At 40.2% G+C, this 26,448-nt stretch overlaps 1 protein-coding gene and 1 long non-coding RNA gene across 4 annotated transcripts in view; one reads left to right on the forward strand and one right to left on the reverse strand.

The window, feature by feature from the left end:
* Positions 1 to 26,448, forward strand: part of adamts6 (ADAM metallopeptidase with thrombospondin type 1 motif, 6) — a 75,053-nt gene that overhangs the window by 7,179 nt on the left and 41,426 nt on the right. For all 3 annotated transcript variants that reach the window (XM_082539452.1, XM_082539453.1, XM_082539454.1), the window contains 7 exons: positions 820 to 965; positions 3,543 to 3,586; positions 8,116 to 8,221; positions 9,789 to 9,935; positions 16,886 to 17,027; positions 22,979 to 23,086; positions 26,276 to 26,421. In XM_082539452.1, coding sequence (XP_082395578.1) covers positions 820 to 965; positions 3,543 to 3,586; positions 8,116 to 8,221; positions 9,789 to 9,935; positions 16,886 to 17,027; positions 22,979 to 23,086; positions 26,276 to 26,421 — 839 coding nt within the window. The remainder of the gene's footprint in view (positions 1 to 819; positions 966 to 3,542; positions 3,587 to 8,115; positions 8,222 to 9,788; positions 9,936 to 16,885; positions 17,028 to 22,978; positions 23,087 to 26,275; positions 26,422 to 26,448) is intronic.
* Positions 12,229 to 25,925, reverse strand: LOC309710193. Its single transcript, XR_014277678.1, has 2 exons — positions 25,770 to 25,925; positions 12,229 to 12,496 (listed from the first exon to the last, which is right to left on the reverse strand). It is a non-coding gene; the product is annotated as an uncharacterized lncRNA (long non-coding RNA).

Consider the following 26,448-nt stretch of genomic DNA (forward strand, 5'->3'; position numbering starts at 1 on the left):
AAGTTAAACCTGCTCTTGGACCTGACCTTGTTAAAAACCTTGTTGATGTATATATGGGCTCAGTCACTCATTTTGAGTCATGCTGAGTAAAACATTGAGTTGTAAATTTAGCTTATTCTGTGTTTCACAAAGGAGGATTACCCAAAGTATGCTCGACTTGTGATTAAAAAGTCATTGGTCAACGAGGATGCAATTTTACTGCTGATCACGTTACTCATTTTAAAACAGGAAGTCGATGAAGGCAAAATTGCTCATCTTGACATAATAAACCAATGGATGAGTTCATGGTAGCTGCATCCATCCTTTATAATGTCTATGGCCACAACACAACATGGGAAAAACATCATGATACATTAAAGGTATCTCTTGTAAAGTCCTTTATTTAAAAGTAGTATAAAACCTTCCAAAGTGGAATATGAAGAAAGATGGTAAGACTTGACATCTGTGTTTGTGATGAAGAGATGTCAACTTAAGTTAAAAGTAGGAGCTGGCTGTACTTTTGTAAGGTACCAGTTTGTACCATGAGATGGTGAAGTGAGTGAACCTCAGCTTTAAGTCGTTAATAACACATTCTTACCTGCAAAAAAAGCAAAGCCTGTTGAGAAAATGAATGTAGGGCTTAAATGAAATATCAAAATTTGGAAGAACCTTTTGAACATGCCTGCTGGTAAAATACTGCCAACTATGGTAAATATTTTAGTTCAAATTTGCAGAGGATAATTACGAACCGCACGTATCTAGCATCACCCAATATTTTTTGGTGCTGATGGAAATTGCGTTTTCTTCTATCACTTTGTTTTTCATGTCTGTTTTTTGCAGCCAAATCTGGAAATTAATCATCATGCTGACAAGTCTCTGGACAGTTTCTGTAAGTGGCAGAAGTCCATCCTGTCTCATCACAGCGATGGAAACAGTATTCCAGAGAATGGCATGGCTCATCATGACAATGCTGTCCTAATCACCCGGTAAGAGTTGGCTAACAGCTACAGAACAGGACAACATGTTGCTCACACACCATTATAATAGTCCAGTGTTGAAATACAATTTTTCAGTTCTTACTTTATTTGTAATTTTCTCATCTTGAGCAAATACAGGTTATTTTCTGTGGTGTGCCTTCAGCAAATGCCGACAGCTACAGCACTGGAAAATCCAAAAGTCCAGGTCTTGTGTGCACACTTTACCTGTAATAGCTCACGGGAATAAATGCCATCGTTTTGAAAGTAAAATGTGCTGTTACGGACGTAATGTACCTGTCATCCCGCAATTTATGTCATAAAATAATAAAACTCTGTCATTACCTGGAATAGACTTTATTGTTGCCAGAACTGTTTTGGCTACTTAACCTGGCAACTGATGTGTATACTCCTCCAGCTGCTTCTATCTAGAAGCAGGATGGGGTTCTGTGATTGACATTGCCAAAGGCAAAGTTTTTGATTCTCTAGTTTGCATAAAACAGCCTTTTTATCATTAGTGCTAGCGTGTTGTCTGCCAGTTGATATCCTCCAGCTTCTTTGGCTGTTGGCTTTATTATTGGTTTTAGCTTCACTTTGCACAAACAGCAAAGGCTGCTTAATAGAGCCTGCCTGCAGTGGTCATGGAGTTTGCCTTTTTGGCCTTCCCTTTTTAGCAGGAAGCTGAGAAATGTTATTGTTTTCATAAACCAAAAAAATCATGGAAAGGGCTTTTAACTCACAAACTATTTTTTTTTAAAACATTTCAGTTTGAGGGCATGAATTAACTTAGATACTTGGTTACAGATGAGCTCTAAGGAAGCTGACAGACCCAATGCTCTGACATATAAAAGGCCCATTAGGTTGTTATACCTGATGGTCATTGCAAACAAACATTGGTCTACAAATCTATCATCTGTCACAGTTTGTTCACAGCAAAATCCAAGTAATAAATACGATATTCACATTGTTTTTCTTGGGGATTAGAATATTATATCCATCCATCCATTGATTCATCCATTCTCTATATTATAATATAGAGAATGGATGAATCGATGGATGGATGGGCTTGTTTAAATGAATTTGGTTTATAAAAATACACCACTTCTATAGCTGTGATGAAATTAGCCACAAACACTTTTCCTGCAGATCTTTGGTAACATGGATCAGTGTGAATGAATGATTGAAAGTTCTTGTTAGCATAAAACAAGGATGTCATTGTCCAGCCTTTGTTTTGAAATGGGTGGTGTCAAAACCTTTGAAAATTGGGGGAATAAATCAAAAATGGATTAGAAAAGTCACAAGTAGGGTCACTTAAAAGAGAACAGAGAGAGAGAGAGAGAGGAGTGATTCAAAGACAAAGGAGTGAGGGTGGTAGGTGATGGTGGAGGTGGTGGGAGGGTAAAATTTAAGTTGCTGTGCTCTTGGTTTTAATAGATTAAAAGCTTTTGGTATGATTGTCTCATTAATTTGAATGCAATCCTGTAAAAATTTCCTTGGGCACTGTGGGTCTGAGTGTTCTGACCTCCTTTTTTTTTTTTTTTTTTTTTGCTCTATTGTATTAACTGTGAAAGAGCCCACGGCATGTAACTAAAATATAACCTTTACCAATAGACTGTCAGGAACGAGTGGCGTTCATCAGGACAGATTGACCCAGATTTCTTGAAACATATTAGCAATATTTCTGCGCCTAAATATTAGACAACAGTTATTTGCAAACATTTAGCAATCTGTCTGCGAGTGATTGCAATCAGTCTGAGTCAGGCCACTGTTGTTTAGATACAGGTTACCTCCTACCAGGTAACCTGTCCTATAGTTTTTACAATTAAAAGTGGTCAGCCAGAGGTTAATAATAATGGAAAATATATATATACACACACACACACACTATTCATTCACTCTCACATTCATACACTGGTGAAGGCACGCTACAGTTGTAGCCACAGCTGCCCTGGGGCAGACTGACAGAGGCGAGGCTGCCATATCGCGCCATCGGCCCCTCTGGCCATCACCAGTAGGCGGTAGGTGAAGTGTCTTGCCCAAGGACACAACGACCGAGACTCTCCGAGCCGGGGCTTGAACCGGCAACCTTCCAATTACAAGACGAACACCCAACTTTTGAGCCACGATCGCCCATTGAGCGTGTTGTGCGCTTAACCTATTGACGACCAGGTTCTCGTGACCACTTGAAATCACTTGCTGAATGGGAAAAAAATTTAGTGCAATCAGTGGATATCCATTGACTTGACAACCCAAGCTAGTATATGATATTGTTAGGAGTAACACTTGAAGCTCTTTTCTGGACTGAGCAGTTTCAGTCATATTTAGGGCTGCTTATAAAACAAAATGACTGGGTGTATAACAGAAGTTAGTGAGGGTCTCTGCTTATGCAGCTATGTTCGGAAAAACCCAGAAGCTATTCTAATAGTCAACAAACATATACTGAGGGTCAAAACTAGCCATTAGGGTACAGGGGAGGTTGTCTTTACAAGGGAAAGATTTAAAGGTGACATTATACCTGACCAGACTGTGATTAAACATAAACAGTTTGAGTATTCTGACCTTCTTCTTCTTCTTTTTGCCTGTTCTTAGGTATGACATCTGCACCTACAAGAACAAACCTTGTGGTACCTTAGGTGAGTGAAAAAGGCTGATATAAATTTCATATATGTTAAATTAGGTTTCCTTTGTAATCTTATGTGATGCTGACTACATTAAATGTCTAGTTTTGGAGTTTATCCTTTCCTGCTCTTTGGAGAGGTTTTTATTTTCCCATTCAACGTGTCCTCAAGAAAACCTTATTTAGCAGCCTTCGCAATCTTGTGTAGAAGAACACAAATCCGACAAATCCGGTGAGACATAATAAGAAGGATATTTTCCATTGTGTTATTATAGCTCCTCAGTGGCTTCTCCTCTGTTTGTTGAGGCCAGGAGCCCTGAACCTGGACAGCTGTGGTCACCTCTAGTTTATAAATCTCCTCTGTCTCTGTCCTCTGCCTCCAACCTCAGTTTGTCTAAAGTGTTTACACTTCCACTGGGGGTTGAAAGGGAGAAAGGAAGTGCAGGAAAGTTAAGGAGGGCAAAGACTTAAAAGGGGGGAGGAGAAATGTGGGATGAAGAAGAGACGAGATTAGTGGCAGATGGGGGAGATGGAGAAGAAGAGGAGGGGTTGAAAGGAAAATGGAAAAGGACAATTATAGGGGGTGTTAGAGTATGCAGGAGGGAGATGGAGTGGGTGATATGCACGCTCTGGTGTTACTGGGGGTGGAAAAAGGACAGCAAGTGGTGGCAGATCACCCCCCCCCCCCCCCCCAAAAAAAAAAAAAAAATTCTGTCTCAAGTTGTTCAGTTCCACCTCAAACCTTCCTACCCACCCAGCTCTTTTTTTCCCCATCTTATCTTTTTTGGAGCCTGCAGGCACCACAGTATATCTTGGAGGTAATATCGTGACTTCAGGGGTGGTTTGACAGATTGACCGCATTCGTCACATTCCCTGGTCTTTTTAATTGCCCTGGCATCTGCTTGGCTTCCTTGTTGTCTCACCCCCACCTCCCTCTCTGCTCCTCCTCCTTTTCCTCCCAGGGATCATGCTCTCGGGTCAGACTGCTGGCATTTAGGGTCGCAGAGTAATCATGGGCGTGGAGATAATGCACAGTCCACCCTGGAGTTAAGAAAACAGCTTACACTCCATGTTTGCCCCCCACCCGAACACACACACACACACACACACACACACACACACACACACACACACCTTTCTTCTTTTCCCTCCCTCTCCTCCTTTTCTCTTCACCTTCAGGCTCCCTCTTTTCCTGCAGTAATGGTTTCAGTGGCCTCCTGATTTGCGAGTCTATTCTTGTTTAGCCTCTTAGTAAAGAGGACACAAAGGCCATGCCACTTTTAGCAGGCAAGCGAGGAGTCCATGCATGCGCTACAGGAAGATGTGAAGCTGCATTGGTTGCCAAACGACATGTTATGTAGCTAATGAACAGTGTAAAAAGAGGTGTGCAAAGTTTATCATTAGAACATTTTGCAAAAGTTTCTTCTGCAAGTTGGAAAACCGCTCTGGTGCATGCGAGCTGAATAAAAATAAACATATTTTCTTGCTCACGTTCGTTGCATGAAGCCATTCAGACATTTAGTTTTGGTTTGATTTGTCTAAATTCAGAGGTAACTGCTTATTCGCAAGAGAAAGAAAATTGAAAGCTGTTGACAGTAACTGTGCTCCTATCTACATGATTTATGCACATGTTAAGCACTTGAAAAATTCTTGAATGAAAGTCCAAACAAATCCCCACAACTGTATTGCAAGATGTTTTTGTATCAACTGCTAAAAAAATATACAGGGAATGTACAGTACAGTAAACAGTAATGTACCGTCTTTTGTAAATACAGTTTGGTACTTTAAATGCTAATACCTTTCAGGAAAAAATATTCATTCATATCAATATATAAATATTAATACCCTATTTTCTAATTTTTATTTAAGTCAGACTTGAGTCTCACTGTGATGCTTTAGTACAGCGGTCCCCAAACCCCGGGCCTCGGACCGTGAGTGTTGAGGCTCAGGTGTGAAATGTATAGTTTTCAGGGTTTTTATCGGTTTTCAGCGTTATTTTGTTATCGTTTTTATCGTTTACTCGGCTTTCCTTGCTCTTTTCACGTGTGTTATGAATAAATCTTCTTTTTTTCGGTACGGGTACTAGTTTTATTTTGTTGTATTTATCCGCGACACCTTAAAGGCCGTGGCGCAAAAAAGGTTGGATACCGCTGCTTTAGTACGTCCACAACTTAACTCTTAAATGCACATAGTCAAAATAAAGAAATTAAAAAGAAAGAGTAGCAACGTGAGTTGAAATTGTAGCAACCCAAGGTGGTGGTAGCTTGGGTTATTTACACAGTGGCAAGTTCAAAGACTCATGGGAATGTACATGCTTAGGCTCAAATCATTAATTATGTAGTGCTGTGATGTTTATTTTAGCTATTTTGCATTTAGACTTTAATTATTGTGGGCGTGTGATGTGGTTTCCAGCTTGTGTGTGGCTAAGTGTAATGTTAAGGTTTAACTAGCAGTGGACCACCATGATGACCAAGATTGCTGACTAAATCAAAGATGGACTCAGCCACCGTGATGTCACCCATTGATTTGGGGTTTTTTGAAGCCTCACTGTTAGTGTTTTGGCCATCACATTGTTATTGAGAGGAAAGGGTGGCCTGCTAAATTATCAGCTAATGCTTACAAGCTACATTTATAAACTGTAAGGCACAGACAAACACAGTATCGGTTAATTAATGTTGCATAACAGACTAATAAAGTAGAATGTCACTCCTCAAAGCTAAGGCACAACTTCCTTGGACATATAACTTGATCCAAAATGCACCAACAGCACGAACATGGCAGAAAGATCCAGTGAAGGGACAATATTTAGCAGAGGTAAGACTCAGAAGACACCAGTGGGTACAGCTCCACCTGCCATCTATGTGGATGACTGGATGGCACACCCCTTCACCACCCTTCATAGCAACCCCAAGTTGCTATTAAGATATGAACTATCAATAAGGCCAAAACTGCTATGTATTCGGCTATAAAAAAATGTGCTTTGTGTTGTAAAGTTGGGTATTTTCATTTTTGGGACTCTGTGGAGCCTGACTTGCTTTTGGAGCCAGGCCCAAGTTGCCAATACACAACTGCAGTTTTTGGCACTTACACACCAGCCTCACTTTTCAGCCTTTGACGTTCTTCCTTGGTAGTGATGAGTCATGTCCATTCAGCGTGTATCTTCAGGGTGTTAAATACAGGAGCTTTTGGATAACCGTGTGGTGAATAAAGAGAATGGAAATTTAAAGAAACTGATTTCAGGGTACATTGGTGAGGGTACAGAGACATTTTCCATTTTTATGGTGATTACAGAAGGTACATTAAACATTATAATGGCAACCAAACAAGTGACTTTGTTTTTAAAATCTATATTATGCAGCACAGTAGTGTCATATCTTTTACTATATGAAAGTGTTGTTTTACATTTCAGTAGGTACGCTGTAAAATAATGTAAAATATCAACAACTTGCACACTGTGGAGCGTCAGTATAGTGTATTTATTACTCTATGCAAACTGTAATGCTGCTCTCCATCAGAATGGGGTGATGTGTATTTGCTTTTCTGTATTTTATTGTCATTTATCATCCTAAAGCGGAATCCAACTAGCTTTACTGTCATTTAAAAAGTGTCCTTTTTAAATGACAGTAATGATAAGTAGAAAAGATGTGATGGTAAAAAAAAAAAGTAATTTCTCTAAATTGCAATGGAAATACCTGAGCTGTTTCAAACTAATGAGGAAGCTTAAAGCATATCATATTTCTATAACTGGTGCACTTTTAATTTTTCATCTTGTTGCACCCTCTCCTGCCATTGTTGAACAGCATTTAATTGCATTTTTTTTTTTTTTTTTTTTTTTACAAATTTACTTAAAATGTCAAGTAAAACTTAACAGAAATGACTGAGATTATCCAGAGTGACAGGATTCCCCTTAAATTTATTCTCAAATATATGAAAACCTGGGAAAAACTCCTCAACCCAACATGAAATAAATAGAAAGTACTTCTCTCTCTCTCTCTCTCTCACACGCACGCACACAGGCGCACACACACCTGCTTTGCAGTGTCATATGATCCACTCTCCAGTCACCTGTAGATGTAATCTGTGAAGGATCGCCAGCAGTCTCCCTATCTGACCTGTCAGGCTTTAGGGGAAAAAGAACCTGCGACACCTGGATTGTGGAGCGTTTTTAACTTGAAACGCCCTCTCCTCTCCCTTTTCCCTCTTTTCTCTCGGCCTCTTTCTCCAAGTCTTGCTTTTGGAATGAGAAAAAACAACTCTATTTTCTGTCAGTTTTTTGTCAGAATACTAGTTACATGAAATCCAGTGTATAAACCTTTTCCAGCAATATCCCCGTTTAAGTAAAAAACAACAAACATTTAGGAGCAAATGCTAAGCTTGACTTGTCCTGGTGAATCTATAGCCATGACTAGCTGACTCTCAGCACTGCTGCAAACAGTAGCTTATGTATGGAATCCCAGTTTTATGACAGCGAGTCCTAAGAATGCTTTGCCTCAACCTTGTGTTTGTATGTTTGTCTGGCATGTGTGTTTATGTGTGTATGTCTAGGTCTGGCCTCAGTGGCTGGAATGTGTGAGCCAGAGAGGAGCTGCAGCATCAATGAAGACATCGGCCTCGGTTCTGCTTTCACCATTGCGCACGAGATTGGCCACAAGTGAGTTTTAAGAGTTTTTAGGATCCTAATATAAAATATAAAACTTGACATTACTCCCTGATGCGTATTGCAGAGGTGGTGGGACCAAGTCAGAGGGCCTTAAATGGCTTGGTTTTGAAGGCACACATTTAAATTACTTAACAGAACTTGTCTCATTAATTTAAAGTGGTGCAGCTCTGTCTACTTTGACTTGAGAATTATTATCCCTTAGTTAATCCTTATCATGGCTTGTAAAAGTTTTCCTTTTTTGTCTTTATACTTTTTCATGATTATAGCATAATTTGCCGTGGCACCTTACGCACATCCACAATGAACTTACACCCCGACAATATTCATTCATGGATCCTTTTGATGACGTCATGACTGAAAAGACCTTTTTTAATTCAGAACTTAAACTTCTCTGGTGGCATAAAATCCCTCAATATGAGTATTGGCACTGCTGATATCAGCAGATTTCTAAGCAGGACTTGAAGTTCTTCCTTTTACATTTTTGGGAATGAAACTTTCCACAAATGTAGCACCTTTTATAGCAGTTTTAGGTGTTGGCAAATGCCCTCTTTTTCCTTAAGGTCGTCTTCAAACCTTTTATCACTTTCACGACCTGTTCTTAAACAAACATTATTTACTGCCTGGTTTTGCCGGACTTGCATATAGTCTTTTTCCCCCCCCTTGCAGACTGTAACTGCACATATTTCCTCATGCAAATGTCAGTGTCCGCATACCTCGGCCTCTTTCTTCCTGAATATAAAGCAAAATAATGATGATGTATTAGTCTGTGTATTCCTCTCTCGAGAGTTAGGCAAGATGGCGATTTCCTTTATTATGTCTCATGTCTGCTTCTGTTGTGGGGCAGTTGTAAAAATAGTCTCTGCTTCTAGAGGATGTATAAAAAAAACACACTACAGCGGGGTTTCGACTGGCCTGATTTATTTCCCGAGTAGGGTAAAATGTCATAAACGCCAGCCTTAGAAAAACAGGTTCAGTCTGTGCAATGTGGTTGGATTTGTTATATACATTAGACCTGATTCGCACCACTAGACTGTGAGGGAAAGTTAAGCTTTGATATCCTGCTGTAATGAGAAACTTTTCTCTCAAATGACAGATGAAGTTTTTCTGAAAATGAATTGTTGCAACCATTGATAGCCAACATGAATTCAGTGGGAAAAAAAACTATTTCGTAGCTTTCAGAACAGTGTTCAAAGTTTGGAGCTGCTCATTGTAATGATCTAAAGGGTCTTGACTCCTCGCTCCAGTCTGTGCTGACTTTCCTTCCCTGGCTTGCTCAGACCTGCAGGCAGTGATTGACAGACAGGCATCCGAGTGGTGATTAGAACTTCTTTCCTGCAGAGCCCCAGACAGGGTTTGACCCTTGACCCCTCCACACAGCTGTTTTAGAGCCAATGAGCTCAATCTTTACAGCCACAGAGGTTGACATCCAGAATCCAGCAGCCTTAACTGTCCAGCGAGATCCCATCTAAACTGTGCAATTAACTACCACTTTCAGACCAGATGGTCATTTCTCCCAGCTGCATTAATTCCTCTTCTTATTTATTTTTTTCTGTTTTAGTTTTGGGATGAACCATGATGGGATTGGGAATTCTTGCGGTACCAAAGGTCACGAGACAGCCAAACTGATGGCTGCTCATATAACAGCCAACACCAACCCTTTCTCCTGGTCTGCCTGCAGCAAAGACTACATCACCAGCTTTCTCGAGTAAGTGGGTGATATGGGTGGTGGTTGTTCCCTGTGGGCCTGTGTGTGTGTGTGTGTGTGTGTGTGTGTGTGTGTGTGTGTGTGTGTGTGTGTGTGTGTGTGTGTGTGTGTGTGTGTGTGTGCAATAGAGAAAAAGGTGCATTCCTGTTTTCCTTCCACAGCTGTCTCTCTTTACAACCCGCTGCCACTGGCTGGTCCATGTGGCTGGACCCGCTAGGCTGCTTTGTACACGAGGCCTTCCCCTACTTATTCACATCCACTTCATCACTGAGACTTTTGCCAGACCTCCTTGTGGCTGCGTATGATAACTGAGTGCTTTCCACCCCTGCATCCTTGCACCACAAGGCGGGTGATGTTAGAGCTCATGTGGGTTCTCGGTGGTGATGTGTAGGCCAGCTGCCTTAAACCACTGCTCTGCTGTTTTATATATTGGCCAAAGGAGGCAAAAAAAGGAGAAAGAATTGGAGCACATAAATAAACGAGGCAGTGATATTTGAGTCTTGCCAGCCTGGCATAGTAGAGGACACACCAATGTTTCTTTTCCAGAGGCTAGACAAAACATCTGGAGTAACAGAACAAACAGATAATCGTTACAATGACAGACTTCTACACCTATTTCTGCACAGCATGATTTAGAGGAGGCGTGTCAATTTGAAGCCTTACTTGAAATTCTACTGCTCTTCACGCTTGCGAATCCCTGATTTTTTTTTTTTTCTGGCACTTTTGTCTTTTTATTAGATGGCAGAGACTCTGAATGTCTAACATCAGTGCAATATAACTACAGTCATGATCTTTTTTGCTCCACAAATTCTTTTTCCATATTTAAGCCTATAGCAGCACAGAGCAACTCAGCCGGCAGCAGACTTCTGTCAGAAATCCAGCTGTGTTATACTAGTAACGGCTATTGTAGCATGGAGCTGCTAATGCCTTTTTAATGATCATAGAATGAGGTCAAGGACCCCCTTAACTTTGTAGCATTTGTGGGAGTGATAAGATTCTCGTGTAGCTTTATTGCTGCACAAAAAAATTGCGAAACTCAAAGTGCTTGTTTGCAAAAATGGAATAGTGCTGACCGTGCAGAGCTAGTAGCACAAGACCACCACGGAAACAGGAAAGAAACTGACAACAATGGAGGAAAGTATAAAATGGGCCAAAGGTTATGAATGATTTCTAATCTAATTTGATGTGTTGCTTTGCTGTTTATGTTGTTTTATCTTATACTCCCATAAACAATTAGTCGACAGGGTTTATTCTGATGGATATTTAGATTCATACAGCAGCATTTTATTCATTTATAATCCTTCTCCTCATGTACAAGATGTAGAAAATCAGGATCCATCATAAACACCTTATTGTATTGTGTTATCTCAATAGACCACTTTCCTCTCAGAGTGCTGGCTTAATTGTAGTTATAAGCTTTTCCAAAAGTAGAATGGGTGGTGACTATCAGGCCACTGTCTTGTGGAACCAGCTACCAGTTTGGATTCAGCAGACGTACACCTTCTCTACATTTAAGATTATTTATTTATTTTTTAAAAGCTACTACCTTTAGAACAGGTGACGCTAAATCATCCCTTAGTTATACCTCTGTTGGCTAAAACTGCAGTGGAACTCACAACACCCTGAGCATTTCTTCTTCAATGACTTCTTTTCACTTCCAATGCCACTAATCTTTGTTTGCTGTCCCCCATAGTCTGTTTTGTCCTGTCTGTTTGTGGTGTCTCGTTTCTCCTCTTTCCTCTTTTGTCTTTTCCCCTCTGTGCCCCTCCCTGAACCTAAGTAAGTCTATACCTTGTAAACTACCTTGTCCATAGCTGGTAACATTATCTCTGCAATGTCACCTGCCTTAGACAGCGAGCAAGAGGTCAGGGTATATTTTTACCTTTGAGTTCTAACACTAAGAAACTTTGTATCTGGTGCTTCTGCTGTCTGGTTTATTGTTTGGTTTATGTGCAAATTCATTTTTATGCTGATTTTTTTTAAATGCTTCATCTGACTTGAGATAACAACACAGAAAAACATTAAAACATTAGTATGTTTTTTTTTTTTTTAGTTTACCCTAGATAATAGAGATCATTTTTGAAAAATGGGCCTGTTATGCTAATTTTCAACTCCCTATTTTTATTCTTTAGATACTTTTCAGGTTTAAGTAATCCTTATTTATCTCATATTAGCCCGGGGTGTTGCCCTTTAGTTTATGTACTCTCTGAAAAAAGCTTTTGTAGTTACATTCCCTTTAAGCTATACTTCTTTTGATTGGTTGCCGTTTGTAAACAGGTTTGTATATTTCAACTCAATTCAATTCAGTTTTATTTACACAACACCAAATCACAACAACAGTCATCTCAAGGCGCTTTACATTGTAAGGTAGATCCTACAATAATACATACAGAGTAAAACCAACAATCATATGACCCCCTATGAGCAAGCACTGGCGACAGTGGGAAGGGAAAACCTCCCTTTTAACAGGAAGAAACCTCCGGCAGAACCAGGCTCAGGGAGGGGCGGCCATCTGCTGCGACCGGTTGTGGAGAGGGGAGGAAGACAGGATAAAAGACATGCTGTGGAAGAGAGACAGATAAGAGCCAGACAAGTATGATTCAATGCAGTGAGGTCTATTAACACATAGTGAGTGAGAAATGTGACTGAAGAAGAAATTCTCAATGCATCATGGGAATCTCCCAGCAGCCTACACTACTGCAGCTTAACTAAGGGAGAATTCAAGGTCACCTGATCCAGCCCGAACTGTATGCTTTAGCAAAAAGGAAAGTTTTAAGCCTAATTGCACAGAAGAGGGGCCTGAAAACTGAAGGCTCTGATTCCCATTCTACTACTTAAATACTCTAGGAACAACAAGTAAGCCTGCAGTGTGAGAGCGAAGTGCTCTAATGGGGTGATATGGTACTACAAGGTCATTAAGATAAGATGGGGCCTGATTATTCAAGGCCTTGTATGTGAGGAGCAGGATTTTGAATTCAATTCTGGATTTAATAGGGAGCCACTGAAGGGAAGCAAATATAGGAGAAATATAGCCTAGAAGAAGCCTAGAAGTAATAAATGCATGAATTAGTTTTTCAGCGTCACTCTGTGACAGGATATTTCTTATTTTGAGATATTGCACAAATGTAAGAAAGCAGTCCTACATATTTGTTTAATATGTACATTGAAGGACATATCCTGATCAAAAATGACTCCAAGGTTCCTCACAGTGTTACTGGATGGCAAGGTATTGCCGTCCAAAGTAAGAATCTGGTTAGATACCATATTTCCAATATTTTCAGAGCCGAGTGCAATAACCTCAGAGTTTAGAAGCAGAAAATTATGTCTTTTATGTTTATGTCTTTATTGCTGTATGTTTGAGATAATCATATTGGATATATCCTGTCTTTATGATGCTGCTTAATTGCACAAACATGCTGACCTTGTTGATTGAAATTTCAGCAATGTTTCAGATGCAAATCTGTTATTGTTGCAGTATTCAGTACTGTGCAAGAGTCTTGAGTCACTTGTCATTTCTTTGTCTTTTGCTTCCATTTGTGAGTTGTCTTGAGCAATCATTCTCCAGCTGGCTGCTTTTTCACTTATTTTCAGTCTAGTCCATGTAACTGACTGACACGTAAAAGACTTGACACAGGACCTAAGAGATGCATCTGACCCCTCTAGTGTTTTCTGAAATGGTTTTAATGGAAGGGTGGCTGTCCAGAAGATGTTCATAAGAAAACACACTCTCTCAGGCAAACTCCCAAGAGAGACTTATAAACTTTTAGATTTTTCCTAAATACTATATTTCATTTTTGTTTGCAATTGTTTTCAATAAATTGCTTCACCTATTCCCCATTTTACTAGCAAAATATGAAGAAAGGAGATGTGACTCAAGACTTTTGCATAGTACTGTACATTTGACAGAAAATAAGAAAAAGCCTCCAATTTAAGGTCCATGAGAAGATTAAAAGTCCATTTTAAGTCTGTTCCTGTAATGAAACCAAAGGGGCCGTAAATGTTTCAGTACTAACAGCTTTTCTTTGCAGTCATAGACACCACACTTTTTTTTTCTCTGCAGTTCAGCTTCATTTCTCAGTATTAAGACCATGAGAGCAAATTCATAACTGCAACCTTGTGGTGAAGTATTGGTTACAAGTCTGCGGTGTGTCTGTGTGTTCCTCTGTTTGTGTATTCATGTTTAGTTAGCGAGGCCCTCCAAGAAAGCGGATAATAGCTGCTGTGGTTGTCAGATGATGTTTCCGGCTGAAAGCTGTTAGAGGAGGGTAGTGAACAGCACTTGTGACAGAGATGACAGTATTAAATGCCAGCTTCCAAATGGGACACAAAGAGCTGCTTCTACTCTGCGCTGCCGGGTTCCTAACGATTTCTGGCTCGTGTATCCGAGAATCACTATTTAACAAAAAAAAAAAAAAAAAAAAAAAAAAGAAGTACCCAAAAGAGACAAAGCTTTTTTTTACTTCACCTTTGAGCAGAATAGACTATTGCTTAACTTATATTATATGCATATTTGTATCGATCTGCGTTTTAGGTTTTAGTTTTATTGCCTTTTGCTTTTACAAAAGTGTTTTGTCTGTAAACTCAAATTATCCTCCCTTTCTCCCCCTCAATCAGAATTTTGGATATTGCACATGCATCTCCCTGCCAAGTAAACAACTTTGGCTGTGGTATTGGCCTAGATTCACCATCTTGCTCGAGCAATATGTGGTGCTTTGTTTGGGTTTTTTACGAATGGTTTATGAATGTGCTCACAGTTCAGTCATAGTTTATTCTCCAGAGTTTGCGTGCCAGTTTGTTCTAAATGTTAAAAGGAAAGCAGTTTGGCTTCATTAAACTCTCCGAGACCACATACTGCAATGAATTTCATATTAAACGTGTACCTTTTGTTAATAATTGTTAGGTTATACTGATTTAAACATACTGCTGCCTCACAACTTATTGGATGCACTCAGCAGGCTTAATATCTTCGTGAATGACTAGTCCCAGAGTACAGGGATAGCTGAAGTTCCTGCTTGCTAGAAGACGTTTCCGCTCAGCATAATGAATTTGGCTAAATCCACTGGACAGGAAGCCTTTGCGACGATGTCAAATAATAGTCTCTATGTTTAAACTTTGACTATTTTGTCTCTCTCCAAACTAATAAATACTGAGGCTTGCCCTTAGTACACAGGGTGTCTGGGGGCCTCATAGTCTGGCTTTTCTGCCTCTGCCTGTGATGAGAGGGTCCTCCGAGGGACAAGAGTAAAGAAAAAACATTATTCCTTTCAGTAACAGAGAATAGAGCATTAAAAATGCAAGAAACGGAAGAGATTAGAAAAGATAGAAAAGATTAGAGAAAAGAAGGATGACTTGCTCTTCTTGGTCTTCAGCGCTGAAAATAAAACATACACAATAAGTTCTATTTGGTATGTAAACAAAGATTATATATAATATATTTTGTTTATGCATTCTTGTTCAAGCACCAGGAGTCTGTGAGTTTAGACAGGTAGTTACAATGTGAAAGTCAATTAAATGAATTTTTATGATGATTTTTACATAAATTTATACGTCAGTCAAAATGCTGTCTACAAAAATAATTGGAGAGATTTAATCTTGAAAACCAAATTACCAAATTTTGTGTTGTGCTAATCATATCCGGGTATTTAATTTATCTTAATATTATTGTTGACTCTTCCCCTCATTTTCATTCTGGGCCCAAGTTGTAGTTTGATCAGTCATAATGTGTAGCACTTACAATGTTGTTGTCACCAAGCCCACTTTGCCTTTAAAGGGATGAGAAGCATTCCATTGCATGCTACAGCTGCCACATCTGGAAGGAACACATAGTTCTTATGTGGGAGACTGCGGCACCCACGGTGTGGGACGGAGAGATTTCGCAGGTCTTTCCTCCCCACTGCTGTCAGACTCCATAATAAAGACTTTAACTGATCAAGCACACACATCCATACATATGCAATAATACCAAGTGCAATAATCCTTTCTGTCATCGTTGTATTTTTACTCAGTTGTATATAGTATTTGTATTTGTATTCTATTTTTATCTTATTGTATATTTATTTTATTTTATTCTACTGTATATAGTATTTTATTTTATTCTATTCTGTACAGTTGTGTACTGTATTTATTCTTATTGTATTCTAATTTTTGCCTCATAACTTTTGCACTGTCCACTTCCTGCTGTGACAAAACAAATTTCCCATGTGTGGGACTAATAAAGGTTATCTTATCTTATCTTATCTTATAGTAAACAGTCATGGTAATACTTTGCCTCGAGATAATCCTCTGACTCAGGGAAGACCAGTGGATGTAGTCTTTCATAAAAAAAAACTTTTATAACCTCATGGCAGCAAGTGTCTGTGCTGGTAAAAGTATTTTCATTGTTTTAACTCCTAGAATACAAAATTGCAGTGTGTGTGTACGTGTGTGTGTCTGCTTTTGGTGGTGTACATGTTGTACATATTTTTATTTGACAAAACAGACTAAACAATCCTAGGTCTGGACATAAGATCCAAATCTAACTCCAGATTTCTTTCTTTATTTTCCTCAACTGTCATTTAATTGGCAGTCGGTGGGCTCAGTCTAAGGAGTCATACACACAATAGTGGAGCACGTAGCCATATAATCAGGGAGGGCTGGCCATTCTAGGCTGACAGCCTGCACCCTATTGCCTTGGGTAAAATGTCTGCTTGTGCTTCAACACTTCATTTGATGAAGAGGCGTTGATGTCTAATATCAGCATTAATTACATGACTTTTCAGATCTTTGTCAAAGCGTCCTATAACAGTAGTTTGGTACTAAAATTAAAGGAGTCACAGAAAACTAGCAAAGGTCTCAGAGGGGATTGACTCTAATTGTTCTGGTCTTGGCATCTCTAACTCGGCTATTATGCAAGTGTAGAAAGGTTTCTTTGTGTAAGAAACAATCCTATTGTAGGTTTGTTTTTTTGACAGCTCAGGTCGGGGGACGTGTCTGGACAATGAACCTCTGAAACGAGACTTCCTGTACCCAACAGTGGCCCCGGGGCAGGTGTATGATGCAGATGAGCAGTGTCGCTTCCAGTATGGAACCTCTTCACGCCAGTGCAAGTATGGGGTAAGAAACCAGCATCTTTCAGACTACTCTCCTCCTGATTCTTCCTCTTTACACTGAGAAAATGGGATCTCTCTCCTATATTATGTCTAGGGCAGTTAAAATAAAATTTTCTAGTTCCCAAACGCAAGTTTTGGAACGCAGAGTTCACAGTGAAATATATATCACAGTAGGTACAATACCCAAACATTGCTAGACTTTACTTTCAAAGTGGAATAAGGATATAAACAACCCCTTGAATATTTGCAGTAATTAGAAACAGGCACAGTAATTTATTAAATGTGCAAACGTACATAGAAATGTAATATAAGGTAAAAACACAGTTTGTAGAATTCTAATGAGCTAGAAAGTCGATATTTGCTATAACCACCTTTTTCTGTATTTAGAATTCTAACAATGTTGACAAGAAATAATAAACATAATTCCCTGAAATGTACACCCAGACCATGACAGAGCCTCCATCGGGTTTTAACACAGCAGCAGACTGCTGTATCTCTCTCCTAAGTTTTCTGTTATGTGTAGACATAGCAACTGTTCATCCCTTGAATCAGGAGGCTGTTTATGCTTGAATGATTAAAAAATGAGTGAAAAAGCAACCAATGTCTAAATGAAGAAAAAAAAGGACACTGGAAGACAACTGAAGAATTATTGCTCAAGACCTTTTTAAAAAATATTACAAGCCAGTCGGCTCCCTGGAAGGAAAATAGAAGAAATAAAGAAGGGAAACAAAGAAAGAGGAAAAAAGAAACAGAAGAAATAAAGATGGGTGACTCAAGACGTTTTGCTTAGTATTGTACATAGAAATATTATGCATATATTGGTGTGATCTTCAGTGTCCATTAAGAATGAATATAATCATTGGAATCATTAAAATTGCTCTGTCATAGTAAACCTGAGCATCTTCACACTATGATGCAAAGCATATGGGGTCTTAAAGCTTGCAGTCTCATTGTTGTCTCGTCAGCTCTGATCCTCTGATTTGATCTGGAATTGTGTAGATTTATAGACACATTTTCATGTCATTTGCCTTCTTTTCTCTTGTTCTCACAGCTGTTAGACAACACCAAGAAAAACACTCAAAGAAAAAGCAGCAAAGAGCAACTGATAAATCATTTTTGCCTCTATTTAACAAATCCACCCTCAGCCTGCTGAATTAATTTATTCTGACCAACTTGCTTTTGCCTTCTTTCCTAGGATGTGCCTTAGCAAAAGCAAATGTTGTGTAACTAACAGTACATGACTGCTCTGTCATAGCAAACCTGAGCATCTTCAGATTTTAGACTCTTAAGGGATCACTTAAAGTTAAAGATTTTGTAGAACGAGAAAGTTATAAAATTTGTAGAACAAGTAATTAAAGATAACTAAGAAAAAAGTCCTTCAGAATTTAATGTTGTGTAATTATCATTGTTAAAAACTTTTATGTGGCTACAGTGCGAACAGGAAGTGCTAGTATCTACTGTAACATGTCTTTCCATGTTGGCGATTTGTCAAAATGGACCTGTGATGTCAATAACTTTCCATCAGGTCTGTAGAATTGTACTGCACATTTGTTATCTGACCTTATAGCCCCCATATTATATCCCCATCTGGAAAGGGCTGAGCTGTCTGAAAAGTAAATGCAGAAATGCCAATCTCTTTAGCACTTATTGGTTTTCTTGACATTTTGATTTCTTTTAACTGCAATATAAAAAAACATGCAATATATCCCTACACACTCTCTTATTTTTAATAACTATCTAATTTATCTGGACACTGAAACTACCAAGTAACCAAATTACACTTTCACAAGGAAATAAAAAAGTTGTTTGAGATGGTTGGTCATTTTCATTGGACCAAATGAGTCCACTGACATACTCCGGACTCCAGTGCATTAGGTGGTTGTAATGCAGAAGAGTTTGCAGCAAAGATTGCGCTATGTAAAGCAAATGACAGACAACTGCAACAACAGTTAGCACGGGTGGGTTTTCAGTACTGCTGCCTCTGATTGTGGTTTACAGCTTTCCAACCTGGGCACTGAAACTGGAAAATAGATAAATAGAATGGAACACAGAACTTCATTTAAACCCTGCTCCCTGTGGTAAAAACAGACTGATTTAGTCCAAGGTCCTGAGGAAACTCCTGCAGAGGGTTAAATGAGTGTGTGAAAATGTACAAATGTACTTCATCATCCCAGTTTACTAACCATATTGTGTCTTACCATGCCTTTGAGTGTGGTTAACCTTAAGTGTTAAGTTAAAAAAAAAAGTAAGAGAAAAACTCGTTTTTTCATTATTTCCTCATTTAGATTAAAAGGGGGTGAAGAGGTTATGGACAGGATTTCTAGGCGCAGCCAAGTGGCGGAGGGCTTTCGCTTTGGTGGCCTCAGAATCTCATCTCTGATTTTTGCGGATGATGTGGTTCTGTTGGCTTCATCGGGTGATGGCCTCCTGCTCACACTGGAACGGTTCGCAGCCGAGTGTGAAGCAGCAGGAATGAGGATCAGCACCTCCAAATCTGAGGCCATGGTTCTCAGCCGGAAAAGGGTGGAGTGCCCACTCCGGGTCGGGGATGAGTTCCTGCCCCAAGTGGAGGAGTTCAAGTATCTCGGGGTCTTGTTCGCGAGTGATGGGAGAAGGGAGCCGGAGATCGACAGACGGATTGGGGCTGCAGCTGCAGTAATGCGGACGCTGCACTGGTCCGTCGTGGTGAAGAGGGAGCTGAGTGTAAAAGCGAAGCTCTCAATTTACCGGTCGATCTACGTCCCTACCCTCACCTATGGCCATGAGCTGTGGGTAGTGACCGAAAGAACGAGATCGCGGATACAAGCGGCAGAAATGAGCTTCCTCCGAAGGGTGGCTGGCCTCTCCCTTAGAGATAGGGTGAGAAGTTCGGCCATCCAGGAGGGGCTCAGAGTAGAGCCGCTGCTGCTCCACATCGAAAGGAGCCAGCTGAGGTGGTTCGGGCATCTGACAAGGATGCCCCCTGGGCGCCTCCTGGGTGAGGTGTTCCAGGCATGTCCCACCGGGAGGAGGCCCTGGGGCAGACCCAGGACACGCTGGAGAGATTATATCTCTCAGCTGGCCTGGGGTATTCCCCCGGATAAGCTGGAGGAGGTGGCTGGGGAGAGGGAGGTCTGGGCCTCTTTGGTTAGGCTGCTGCCCCCGCGACCCGGCCTCGGATAAAGCGGATGAAGATGGATGGATGGGGGTGAAGAGGAAGACAATACTTTTATTAATATCAAGGCGACACAGGCAGTGAAAGACAAGAACCAACCACACATTTAAATGAGCAGCTGAAAGATTCCTCTGATATCTAATGGACAGTAATGTAATATTGCTCTGCATCACATAGAAAATTGGGCACATGATGGAAGAGAGGACAGATTAGTTGAGATCACAGAGTTATTTCTTTTCATTGAAAGAAATATCTGACAGAAGATTACAACAAGGCCCAAATCAACGCTCAGTTATTTTGGCTCCTAAGCTCATAATTGTGGTTTTAGATTGCCAAGAAAGACACCCATTTATGAAAGGGTGGAATTCCGGCGCTGATTTATCAGAGCTCGATTGGAGTTTTTCGTCTGACGATCAGATTTATTTCATACTTTGAAATCGATGCCCTCAGTGAGAGGATGGATGTAACCACAGAAAAAGATCAAAGCTTTAATAAATGGAAGAATCTGGTTTCTTAAGCCAATTCTTACCCAGAATGTACCAAACGTTTCCACGACATACTATTTGGGATTTTACCCAAGCGATATGTTTGGCTTCCTTCTTGTGACCTGGCGCCTGCTTCAACAAACTTGCTTAGGTTTAAAAGGCATAACATTTTCTATGACCAGCAATATCAAAAACCAACAGTCCCAAACTATTTTAAATCATTTTAGCTACACGGCTGTAAGGATGGCACTGATAGTTGTCTGGGGAAACCACCATGGTCCAGTTTGAAATATCTTAAAAAAACCTCAGATATTCATTGATATTTGTACCAAGAGACAAATTTCAAGGTCTTTTGTTATCTCAAGATTTTTTTGCTACGCAAAGCTAAGCTATTGTATGTACATTGTTGTTGTTAGCATGTGACCATGCTCAAAATGTTGCTGTCTCCAGGTAGTCTAGCATGCCTGTAAAATGCTAGCTTTTACTATTTTCCTCAAGTTTTTGGTTTGCTTTTTTTGTCCCATGTTTGGAAAAAGCTTTGAAAATGCTATTACTCCGTATCTGTCCTCAGGCAATTCTTGTGTCATGATTCACAGAGGCTCAACAATATCAAAAGAAACTGATATTTCCATTTTCAGGAATTGCCTCAGTTTTGGGATCTTTCTTTGCATGTGCATATATGAGTCAGAGCTGGGAAGAGTGGCAGCAAAACACAAGAACATCACAGGGCAGCTATCACTGACAAAAGTTGTGACACTGACTTAGTAAGAAGCAGCCAGAAAAATGCACTGCTTCCATACACTGCATGCGGATCATGTATACAGTATATATGAACAAACAGCTTATTAGGTATTCCTAATTTTAAAAAAATTCTTTATGATGCTTAAACTTGTCTGGTTTTTCTCACACAGTTTTGGAGAGGTAAGATTAAAACTTGTGATTATTTTGGAGGTTGATGTTTGTTTTGAATTGTTTGAATGGTATATCATTATATTACTGTATACAACCACTTTAATTCTATCCTATTTACAAATCTGGAAACATGGACAAGATGAAGTCACTTCAGACAATCTAAGAAGGGAGTTGTATATACAAAATCACTGTACTTCAACAGTTCACAATATATATATATGTCTATATGCCTCCCAGGGTTAAGGACCACAATGCCTTCAGGGGGTTAGGCTTAATTTATAGATTATAAAAATCCTTGAACCAAGGGTTGTCATAAAATTTATGAAACATATGAAAAACAAACAATCTTTTGATATTAGTGGGGCTCTTACTGAGTGTCTCTGACCGCTTGTTCTCGTTTGACATAAATCTATCAGCCCCGCATCCATGTTTGTTGAGGCCCGGTCAGTGACCTTTTACCATGGCTGAGATAGTGACTGGAGCAGTAGGGGTGGCATATTAAAACCAGCTGGCATAGGGGAGTCGGTGCAACCAGAGACTGGCAGTTAGCTGCATTATTGAATCTGGATAGGCTCAAGGAGCTGAAGAGCTGTGGGATATTTACTGACCTTTGGGCTCAGAATCTACGTGTTGGCTCGTTATTCTTTTTCATGAGCTTGCTCTTCTGCTCTACTCAGTTGTGTTATAAAAACCTTTGAAGTTAAGACTTCCCAGTTTACTTAAACAGGAAATCCAGTCTTGGTTGTGCAGCACATCATGTGCTCACTTTATCCAGTTATTTATTTGGGGGCAACTTAACAGTGTATTTCTTCTCTTTCAATAATCTAAATGGTTTCTCCGTTCTGTACTGAAGAGTGATGATGTTTACGCAGACAAATCAGTAATACTAAGGATATTTGTTAGGCTACAAGCCATCTTTATCTAAGACTTGGGAGGCCTATTGCTCACTCTTTATTTCCCCTAAGAAGCCAAAGTTGGATTTCTTGAACTGATGTCACGGTCCCATGTGGTCCTGAGATGAACATGAGCAAACGTTAGTCATGGTGTTGATCTAGCTGACTCTTCATTTCTCATAAGAGAGCATTAAAAACACGCAGTGACCCTTAGCATGTTGCTCAAAATACACTATGATCCAAAGCATATGGGCTCTTGAAGATAGCAGTCTTGATGTGGTCTCATCATCTCTGATCCTCTGATTTGATCTGGAATTGTATGGATTTATAGACACATTTCCATGCCATTCTTTTTTGTTGTTCTCACAGCTGTCAGACTGCACAAAAAATACTAAAAGGGAAAACCAGTAAAAGGCCACTGATAAATCATTTTTAGCCTTATTTAACAAATCCACCCCCAGCTTGCTGAATTGATTTATTCTGACCAACTTGCTTTTGCCTTCTTTCCTAGGAAGTGTGTAGAGAGCTCTGGTGCCTTAGCAAAAGCAACCGTTGTGTAACTAACAGTATTCCTGCTGCAGAGGGGACCCTGTGCCAGACAGGCAACATTGAAAAAGGGGTAAGTCATCTAGTGTTTCTCAGACATTTAAAGGTTAAAGTTTTTTTCCAGATACACAATTTTTAATATTAGAAGATGATGACTCAAATAAATACAAAAATGCTATTTTTAAATGATCTCATTTATTAACAGGAAAGAAAAAGAGATAAAAAAAAAAACCCTCCAACCCTGTGTGAAAAAGTAATTGCCCAAACTTGTTCAATCATTAATTAACTGCGATTCACCACATTTTGTGGAAATCTGAGCTCAGTTTCACTAGACACACCTAGTTGTGATTACTGCCAGACCCAATGAATCAAGAAATCACCTAAATTGAACCTGTCTGAATAAAGAGAGAAAATCATTAACATCTATCACTCTGGGATGGATTGCAAAGCCATTTCTAAGGCTTTGGGAGTCCAGTGAACCATGATGAGAAGCATTATCCACAAATGGACAAAGCATAATACTCCAAAAATCCTCATCTAGTAGGTCAAAGATGAATCCAGAACAAGAGAACTACAGGTTTTACAATGGCCTAACCAAAGTCTGGTCTCAAATTAAATTGAGATGCTTTGGTTTAACCTTTAGCAGGTCATTTATGCTTGAAAACCCTTCAGTGTAGCCGAATTAAAACAATTCTGCAAAGAAGAGTGGTCTAAAATTCCTCCATTTCAGAAAGAGTGAAGGAAGCCATAAATGTGTTACGGTCTCTTGCAAATCTTTTGCCATCTACATGCACAGAAATTTGAAACTAAAGAGAAATTCACATTAACTACTTGCATTTTCAGTATAGCCAGAAGCTCATTGATATGAAAGTTCAGAAATTCAGAAATCCCTCCTGAAATAGTGATAGTTACTGTGGGATAGTTATTTAAATACAAATGGCCTGCACTAGGCAACTTGACTCTTATCTTCTTTTGGTTTTCACATACTCCTTTTTTGGGATCACCACAGTGGACAATCTGCTTCTATCTCTGGAATCCTCCTCTAGCATACTAAACTTCTGCATGTCCTCCTTCACTTCACTACATCCATGAGTGTCCTCTGAGGTCTTCCTCTTTTCCTCGTGCCTGGCAGCTCCATATTCCACATTTTTGTCCAGTATATCCACTATCCATCCTCTGCACATGTCCAAATGATCTCAACTTTGTCTCCATATTGCTCAATCTGAGCTGTCCCTTTTATATTGGAATATAACCAGAATACAACCAGCTGGTAACCAGTCAAGTCAAGGACTCTATTAGAAAGAGCCACATCGCAGATGAATTGCGCTCATCAGCACAGACTGATTCAGATTGGTTACAACATTGACTGTGTTTATAAAATAGATTGCAGTTACTTGCAAACCTTTGCCACTATGTCTGAGAGTGATTGTGGGAAATCCAATTTTGACTGTAATACTTTGGAGACAAGTTGCCTGTCACCAGAGATTGACAGTTAAAATACTTATGAGTTGCTTGCCTGCTTAGTGAGTTGTGGCAACTGTTTGCTGTAGGTGGGTGAAATTGGTCACAATGAAGTACATGATGTCTGACTGAAAACCTGTTTGCGATTGCTTTGGTCGCCAGCAGGTTACTGTTGTCAGCCGTAGTTTGCATGGAAGTTGCCAACTTGTCTGCACACACTCACCTAAGCCTCTAAGTGTTTGTGAAAATGTCAGGAGTGTGATACAAATTGGAAACTGACACTGTTTACCTTCACAGTTGTGCCTTTTGAAATGTGCTGGTTTCAGAGGTAACACAACTTTTATTTTATGCACTTTGCATTGCACCTTTTCAAGTTTCACTAACGCTCTGCACTTAGTTAGCAAGTGTTTGTATATGAGTCAGTTAACGATGGGTGACCGCGGCAATCTGCTCATGACCAAAGCAGTCACAAGGAGGTTTTTGGTTCAGTGGCCTGCAGTGACCGATTTCACCCAACGACAGCCAGCAACCGTCAGGGAATACACATTTCTTCCAAGTGAAAATAGGCTGCCAGATGGACCAAGCTACATCTAGAAGTTTATATGTTTTAAATTAGAATTTGGGTGAACCTGCCCTTTCAGCACTGCGGCTATATTTAATACCTGGTGACCTGTGATGTGAAACAAGCACTTTTATTCTCTTCTCTGTGTGTAGCTAGTGGTACCTCACTAGTGTGCACTCATGCATTTGGTGCAACCACACACCCACACACACATGCACAAACTCACAGACGTAAGCAGGCCAGGCTTTAGGTCATCAGCCGAGTGCTGATGCCAGCCAGGTTAGGGGAGACTGTTTTAACACGGATTAAGGCAACCATTGTCACCGGATGGTCCGAGGGGTAAAAGGGAAGAATAGGAGAGTGTCACGAGCTGTCACCCATAATTACCATTAGCTCAGTGGAGCCTTTGAGGACCAGGGCCCACGGACAGAGTCCTGTACAACACAGGGGGCCCCAGGTAGAGCCTGGGGGGCTTTAGAACAGCTTTTGGAGCAGCTTTAGGAGAGCCAGTGGCATACTCTGTCTGCCCCTGCTGGGGACGGCTTCAAAGGAATATGAATGTCAGCCATTTCTCACCCAGCGTGTAATGGAGAGAGGCCCTTCCAACAGGACCAGACAGAGATAGAGGTAGAGACTGGGGGAAGGGAAAGCGGGAGGGGAGACAGCCAGGAATTAACCAATAGAAGGGAGCTTTGCGTTTCTTCTGTGTGTTCAGATTGACCAATAAACTTACAGTTAACGCTGAGGTTCTGTGCCCGTATCAGTTGGTCCTCCACATTTCTCTTTCTCCACACTGCTAATCTTGTTTAGACAGCATCTCAGAAATTAAATGAGAGGTAGAGATAAAGAACGCAGCAGCTCAGCCTAGCCCTCACCTTGACTGTACCGTTCTCTAGAGGGTTATTAACCTACTGACACAGTTGGAGGGACAAAGGAAAGTCTCTGATCCCCTCTTCCCCCACAACTCTGAACAGATTAACATGATTACTCCTGAAACGTAGTTCAGCTCTTTCTCTGCCTCACCTGTCTTGGAAATAACTTCCCATAATGGAAACATTAAATAAATATAGAAGAGTCACGAGACACACGAGAATTAATTATTGGACGAAATAAGCTGTATGTTATAGTGAGAATGGGCCTCTTTAACTTGAAGCTGGTCAGTGTGTCTGAAGAAATTATTAAGATATGTAATAACCAAAGTTTTCCACTCTGTGGATACTTCTGCTTCTCCCCACCCAGTGGTGCTACCAGGGGGAATGTGTTGCGTTTGGTACCTGGCCTCAGAGTGTGGATGGAGGCTGGGGGCCATGGTCCATTTGGGGGGAGTGCAGCAGGACCTGTGGGGGCGGTGTATCCTCCTCCATGAGGCACTGTGACAGCCCAGCGTAAGTAGGCAAAGTAAGCCACAGCAA

The sequence above is a fragment of the Aulonocara stuartgranti genome (assembly GCF_965226115.1).
Source record: "Aulonocara stuartgranti genome assembly, chromosome: 7".
NCBI lineage: Eukaryota > Metazoa > Chordata > Actinopteri > Cichliformes > Cichlidae > Aulonocara > Aulonocara stuartgranti.